This window comes from Rhagoletis pomonella, unplaced genomic scaffold, assembly GCF_013731165.1.
Source record: "Rhagoletis pomonella isolate Grant_MI unplaced genomic scaffold, Rhpom_1.0 Rhpom_scaffold_03128, whole genome shotgun sequence".
Classification (NCBI taxonomy): Eukaryota; Metazoa; Arthropoda; class Insecta; order Diptera; family Tephritidae; genus Rhagoletis; species Rhagoletis pomonella.
This window is the reverse complement of record NW_023461681.1, coordinates 15760-24001: the sequence shown is the minus strand read 5'-3', so window position 1 is coordinate 24001 and position 8242 is coordinate 15760. Positions and strand designations below refer to the sequence as shown.

Sequence of the window (8242 nt, the reverse complement as noted above, 5' to 3'; positions counted from 1 at the left end):
ACCTCTAACCCTTTGGCTACAGCGGCCAACAACCAGTTAGAAAAAAACAAGCTGTCAAGCAAGCTCAACGCTCTTATGTAGGTAAGGCTCTCAGCAAGGCAATCATACCAACTACGATTAGGTACATATGTGTACTTGAAAATAGATAATTGCGTCTCGGTCATGCTGTTTATAGAACTTTTCTTTCTGTGTGCAACTCAAACCGACCGCCGTGCCCTTTCATACCAAAACTCATTTCACGGAAACCCGGTGACTTTTCTACGGAACGCTTGGGTCCCGCGAAACCCACCTTAGAAAGCTCTGATATATATAACATACTCTTGGAAATGCCACTAAGTAGAATTAAATGTGTGCCTGTAATTTAACCAAAGTTATGAGTATTCGGAATTTGGCATCTTAAAGGAAACTCAAGTAAAAAAAATAAATCAATTATTCCGCTGGTACACTTATTTCTCGATAGGTGTTTTATGCTAGAAACTGCTGGTTCTACACTTGTATAATGTGTTCATAAGTCGGTTAGCCCCAACAAACATTTAGGTTAAAGGACGATTCTAATGTGTTTCTCTAAGGTGAAGGTTAGAAGACGATTAGATAAACTTTCGAGAATTGTAGCATTATCTGCAAAAAGGGGACTTAATTCTCAATATCAAGAAAGAGGTTAGATATCTAATCGCGTTCTAACGTTGAATTCTAATTACTAGGTTAGAATTCTAACGTAAAATCAAAATATTTCTCTAACGTTAGAGACTTTGTTGGCTGTGGTGTAAAAACAAAGTTTAAGCTAGTCATCGAGGCGAAAGTTTTCAAGTTTTAATCAATTACACATGCCGAAAGTTTCGCCACGTTTTTTGAGGTTAGAAACAAATTCTGACGCGATGGATCAAAACGGGCTTCAAATTCGTGTTCAGCGACCCTAAAAACATATTGCACACCTAAACTGGTCAAAAGAACCATTCATCAATTTTTTTTTTGTTGTAGTCCTGTGTTATATATAATTTACATTACCGAGCTTAACTGAGTTTCCATTTTTTCTTATGTTTCCAGGTTCAAGGATTAAGATGAAATCCATGAGATAAGTATGCCACAACTTTTTTTTCAAGAGTCGAAAATCAAAAGTTCCTGAGACCCAAATTCGACGTTACACGATCAATAACTTGTTTTCAAATTTCAATACACTTACACATTTTTTACCTTCCTGTTATTAGCTCGGGATGTAACTATGTAATATTGATGCGCCTAAAAGATGCAGCGATTTCTATTCTCAAGTTACATACCTGATGACAGTACGAATGGCAATTATAATAGGGAGGTTTTAGTTTTTTAAACTATAATTTTATTACTATCACACTTGGTATATCTGAACATGTAACTGTATGAGTAAAAAAATGTGAGTGTAATGAAACTTGAAAGAAAGTTCTTGATCGTGTAACGTCGAGTGACAGTCCTTGGCCGGAATATGGAGATCTGGATCATTCCAGTTACACGTGTTGTGCTTTTTGGGGGTAGCGCTTTCCACTTATGATGTCATAATCGTTTTTTTGACATATACATATAAAGCATAGGCAACTTAAATAAAAATTATGCTTAAGAAAATTTAGCCCAATAAATTTTTCTTTACCATTTCTTGGGCGTTTTTTTTATTCGTCGAACAGATTTGGTTTTTATTAACTTGTAACTTCGATTGCATTTCATTATTTGAAATAAACTGAATAAAAACAAAATACTTTAAAGTGTACTTAAATTTTTGTTTTTTTTTCGAGCACATTTGCAAGAACATTTACTGATGTTTTACTGCTTACCTAAGCGCTTAAAATTTCGTTTTTCTTGCTTATTTTCTTCGGCCCTGCTCAAATTCAACCTTACAAGGCAGTCGGAAAACGCAAATGGCAGTATTTATCCAACCATTTAAAAACTGAATCATGATATTGAGCTACGTCATCTGTAATTCCTACTGCTTAGTAATGATCTGTCCTAATTTTCTCTTTTATGCAACGCTCTGAGTTAAATGAGTATTCCTCTTTCTTCCCGCGTGGGGTCCTTAAACTTAGAGCAGATTTTAACTACATGCACCTACATACATATCGTCGTTTAAAGTACAAAACCGCGTATCAACAAAATGCAAAACCGCGTATCAAGAGAATGCAAAACCGCGTATGTGAGGTTGCATAAATTATTTTATAGAGAGTAAAAACATTCATATTTAAAAATGGTTCTCTTTTTTATAAAGCAATCGCATTTCTGGCTGGTATATTTCAGGACGAATGGATAAGAATTAAGCCAAGAGTTTGTGTGAGCAAATTCAATTTTTGGCAGCCAATATCAGTTACGCAGTTTTGCTGAATGACGATACGCGGTTGTGTACTTTAAACGACGATATATAAAGTTATCGCTATCTTTCGCGTGTTTGTTGGTGTACACAGTGCACGTCAAAGAGTGGTTCACTGCTACTTGCGCCACCTCTTCCCAACATCATGACTTTCACTTTCTGTCAATCTTTAAGTTAAGTTAAGTTTAAGAAGTTATTAACCCTCTCATGCCAGAAGTTGCCCGTAGGCAACCTTGACATTTTGGTTATAAAGGAAATTGCCGAGTTAGCTGTTTCAACAGGTTGCTGAAAATATTTTTATTTTACATTTCCAAATTTGTCTTACAGTGAGTGTTGAAAATCGATTAGAACGTTTAGTTCTTTAGGACATGCAACCCTAGTGCCAAGTTTTTTATACCCGAGCGCACCTGTGCACACGTTTGTTTGTAACAGCCTAAATAATGGAGATAGATACAGACATATATTTGTATCAAGGATGCATTGTAACGTTAATTTTAGCGTTTACCAAAAAAAAAGCAATCGTTTCTGTTGAAACGATTCAGTTTTTTATTGTTTAGGTAATTATTAAAATAATTCTATTTTGGGTTTTAATGAAAAAAATTCAATCGTTAATGCTGAAGCTCTTGCATGCATTTAGGTGCTAGGTGTTAATAGTGAGCTGGCAAGGTCCATCAAAATCCATTTTTCGTTGATGTATTTTGTTAACGATTGATGATTTGTTTCAACGTTAACGATTGAGTTTTGTTTCGTTAATTGAGCTCTGAAACGAAACGAAATTATTTTGATAAGTTATTTTTGTGCATCAACAAAACGAAATCGATTCATATCTCTGATATGATACAGACTGAAAAGAGAAATCGATTGGGCCATGTGGATCCGTTCGTCCGTTCACACGAGTAAAATATGAGGTATCTCATCGAAATTTGGTACATAGGTTTCATTTTATCCAAGGTAAGTTGGTTTTGAAAATGGGCAAATTTGGACAATAACCACGCCCACCTCCAATATATCGGTATTTTCGAAAAGTAGAAAACTACGATATTTCCACAAAAAACTGCGTCCAAATTGTTGCAAGTTGGAATACGAAGTAGAATTTTTGCATAAAACAAGACTGTTATGAAGTTTTTGGAAAATTGGCATGACTTCGCCCACTTTTATCTACACATGTGTATCTCAGTAACCGATTTATCAATTTCTACTAAACTCGTTGCAGTTATTGCGCTTAGTACAAAAAACGATTATGTTGACCATTTTTTAAATGGGACTAATACTAAGTACTTCCCATTTATCGGTAAATTTAAGAAATACGAAAACTCCGATATTTTAATAACTAAACACGCCATTTTGCTCCAACAATCTCTTAACAAGATATAAGATTACAGATTTCTGGAAAATGGGCGTGGCACCATCCACCAAATTTTGTCCAATTATTTCAATTAGGCTGATATAGGATACTATGAAAACTGTTTGAAATCGGGATAAACGCCCTTGAAAAAAAGATATTTAATACGTGGGTTTGGTATATAATATTCACTTTCGCCCGACTTATACTCCTTTACTTTTATGATGTTATTGTTGACTTCTATTACCGAAAAAAAACGAAATAAAATTAAAATTTATCTTTTTTAGTACTAGGCAAGAATTGCAAAGCTATCAACACTACTATTTTGAATCCCCACGTTCACTTGCTGGGAGAAGATGCAGCATGCATTGCCTACGTTCGTCTTACACAGTACATTGACAAGTAAGTAAATGACTAATATACCGTCAAAAAATCATATAAAGTAACCAAAAAAGGATCTCTGGATTAAATGCAAAAAAAAAATATTAAAAATCATACCCTTTCTATACGTTTTTGAAGTGAATCTACATTAGCGGCGGTTGTGAATTGAAAAATCGTCACCAAAAAATGTGATCCTTGGGATGCAACGGAAGTTCATCTCACTTTTGTTGAGGATGTTTCCAACAAGATAGGAGCATTATTTATTTTCATCCCTAGTCAGGTAGTTGTTATTCCATGGTTTGCAGCCTCGGGTATGTAGAAATCAGCTGCTCGCATCTCTACCTTTTTCCCCCCTTTTGCCGCAATCATTAGTATTGAACATGAATGTGATTAGGGTTAAGATTGAGATTAAGGCCCTGCACTGACATGCAATTTTTCAGTTTTTATACTGTTTTGTCCCAAACACTAGGTATCAGAAAAATGTAATGTTAGCCCAGCAAACACAGTCTCTAACGTTAGAGAAATTTGGATTTCTACATTAGATAACTAGGGTAATTCTCTAATCGTTCTCGAGTCGATGACGAAGTTAGAGAACTACATTAGAATTCGATTCGAGAACGATTAGAGAAACAACGCAATTTCATATAAATGTAAATAAGCAATATTCCAAATGAATGAATTCAAATGAATGAATTATACATTATTTTTAAGTTCAAATAATCCATTATTATTTTATTGCGAATACATTTAATACAAATTTTGCAAACAATGCGTTGTATTCAATAAAGCAAAAAGCAGTTTGAAATTCACATTCGAATCCCATTAGAGATCAACATTAGAATTCGATTAGGGAATTAATATTTTCCCGAGTCGAGAACTATGTCCCATTTTTGTTGAGATCGCTATGATTCTCGATAGTTTTTCGAGTCGTTCTCTAACGTTTGAGATTGGAGAATGTGGCTAGTTCTCCAATCATTCTCTAATCGATGACTAACCTCAATGTTTGCTGGGAGCGCGCTTAGAATGACAAAGATTAGATTACATATACAGTATGCACTGCGACATTGTGGGTATATTATTTCCTCCACTCTTCACAACAAAGCTTTTATTCCACTCCAGAAATTCCAGAACAGCCTTTGGAGGTAAAGAGCGCGTGTGTCTCTCTTTGGTCACATTGAGCCTGTTCATACGTCGTCTTAATACGGTATAATATTGAAGGAGCAGGTCCAATGGCGTGTCTTTAGTTGAGTCGCAGAAACGACAGAGATCATTGGAACAGGTTCCTAACGTATGCAGATGATCTTATATTGGCAATATTAGACAAAGCCAGTCGCAAATCGAAACTATTCTAAGTCAGCGCCGGGCATAAGATTGTATCGAGACGCGTTTCAACTTCCTAGTTTGTCTTAGGCGCACTAATTTCTTCGATCTCCACTTATTTTAATTCTGTGCGCTTTTTTCGCCCTCAACAGACAAGGACATGCGCATACGCACCAATCAGAGGAAACGCGTGTGTGGCATAAGCGAGATAACAAGTGGCAAAATGTACACTTTCATCGCAGCGCATCGGGAAAGATTAGCGGTGCAACGACTTTCGATTTTATCCAACAGCAAAAGTAGAACGCATTAAACCGACGACAGGGTGCATACCATTAACGGATGAAATAGATTTGAAATTATATGAAATGGAAGTAGCTAAAGCTCTAGCTCAATAACACCAACAATGTCAACAATAACAAAAAAAAGGACATCAACACAGCAAAAACCACTTTACCAATCAATATACAGAACAGCAACAAAAGCGAAACGAAAATTTAATAGCCCGTTTATTTGCAACAATATTTACTACCAGCTAGTCAAGATTGTGTCAACGAAGCTGCGTGCACGTTAGTGATTTTGGCGGGGCTACGGGCTACGGGGTAAGGTGCATGAGTAGCCACGGAGTATGAATGTTCTGATATGTACCGCAACAGCAGTGAAAACATATTGTACAACTACAATAGGAATGGAATGTTGAATTTGTATGTATTTAATTATCTATTGTGCAACCCAATAACAGCAAGTCAAAAAACTTGGTGTGAACAGGATTTCCTTCATTTCTAATAAATAGCTTATTAAATAACTAAATTAAAATTATGGCGCGGTCTGGTACAACCGAGCAAGGTCAAAGAGCGTGTTAATGAGAATTTTTGAAAATTATGTGAATTACAGGAAAATACTAAGAAAGGAAGTTAGAGAATGGACAAAAATATGTTTATGTAAGAAAATAGCAAATAAACTGAAGCATGCGGAAATGAACAGAAGCATGTTGAAGAATTATAATTTAATGATTAAGTATAAAGGAAGTGCATGTAGAGTTCATGTTGTGCGCAAATTATTGTAAGCCTTTTTCAAATTTCTATTGTTTAAGAAAAAGAGAAAAAAAGAAGAAAAGAGTTAAGGCTTTTATGTAACTATTTAAGTATTTATTGATATTTGAAAAAAAAACACACTTATAGCTAAATATACCTAGCGCCCTGCTATTTCTAGTATTGGGTTTCATTTGTACTTTTTACTTGTCTACTACATATATCAAATTCAGCCTGAATCGTACTGAACGGATTAAAAGTAAAGTAAAGCACTCAAATTAAAAAAATCACGCTATTTGCTGTGCCTCGTATAAAACAGTAAAATCGGAAACAGAAAAATAATATAGGAACTTTTGAATGATAAATTTCCTAAGCAGCACAACTTACATATTTCAGATTTACAAAAAATCAATAAATAACAAAATAAAAATAATGATAATTATCCTGAAAACAAAAATATAACAAACAAGTACATAATAAAAATTGTAGCCTACAAATGCAGCACGCCACCTAGCGCTAGGGAAATACATTTTTCTTGTTGCATATTTTTATAATACTTGTACTTAATTCATGTATCTAATATGTGCCGTTCTCAAAATTCATAAATATTGTACGGAATTCAGGAAACTAAGCAAACACAAAATAAAACAAGTAATATATTCGATGTATTTATAATGAATTGTAATTACTACTTGCATTGAATATAATAAAACAATAAAAATTAAAAAATTTAGCAATCAAAAAAAGTACTAAAAAGTACCACATACCAGCAGTACTGAAATTCCGTTATTTAACTGAACGCAAAAAATTTTATTTTATTTTTTAATAAAATAAACTATTCTACGTGTTCAGTACCTACTCGCTCATATGCATATTCATATGTACATTAGGGTGGGTAAAAAAAAATCAAGTTTTTTTTTGATCCGACACACGAAAACTATTCCTAGGTACCTCTAGAAAGTACATACCAAATCTGAGCTCTTAATATTAACGGGGCTCATCATAGTTTTCCATTTTCAATTTAGTCTCATATAAAAATAGTCATATCTTATCCAGTTGCATCGTCAATATTTATAGGAAATTGAACGCTCTACAAAAATGGTCTAATTTACTCTTTTCGTTAATCTGACCATTTAAAAGATATTCAGGGTCAAAGATTGAAGTATTTTAAGGAAAACAACTTTTTGTTTTGAATTTTGTAACTTTCTAAAAAATAATTATTTTCAAATGAGTTTCAATTATTTCTATAGGAAATTAAACGCTCTACAAAAAAGGTCTCATGTAGTTAATCGATTACTCTAACCATTTATAAGATATTCGCAGTAGAATCCCAATGTCTGATTTTAATAGTTTTTCAATAAATATTTTCAATTTATCCATTCAATTTATGAATTTTGAAAATATTCATGAGAATTTGACTTTATCAATTCAATTTTCAATCAAGTCAATTTTTATAACTTAAACTAAAAGAAAAAATATATTTTTGTATCAATACTGTATTGAATTATAAAATTTCATATGGCGAAATAGAATTTTTTTTCTGCTGATATGTTTGATGATATTCCTTAAATAAAAACCTTCTTTTTCTGAAATAGATCATAAATTATCTCGAAATTCTTTAATTAAATGGACAAATTGGAGATATTTATTAAAAAACTATTAAAATCAGTAGACATTGGAGTTCTACTGTGAATATCTTGAGACCTTTTTTGTAGAGCATTTAATTCCCTATAGAAATAATTGAAACTCATTTGACAATAATTATTTTTTAGTATGTTACAAAATTCAAAACAAAAAAAGTTATTTTCCTTTAAATACTTCAATCTTTGACCTTGAATATCTTTT

At 33.3% G+C, this 8242-nt stretch overlaps 1 protein-coding gene across 1 annotated transcript; it reads left to right on the top strand.

Moving 5' to 3' along the window:
• Positions 1 to 3955: 3955 nt before the first annotated feature.
• Positions 3956 to 7126, top strand: LOC118753978 (calcium/calmodulin-dependent protein kinase type II alpha chain-like; the record flags this gene model as incomplete). The annotated part of the gene is given in 2 exon segments (XM_036488850.1): positions 3956 to 4070; positions 5522 to 7126. Coding segments are annotated over 2 exon segments (263 nt in total), but the record flags the coding sequence as incomplete, so codon positions are not given.
• Between the last annotated feature and the right edge of the window lie 1116 nt (positions 7127 to 8242).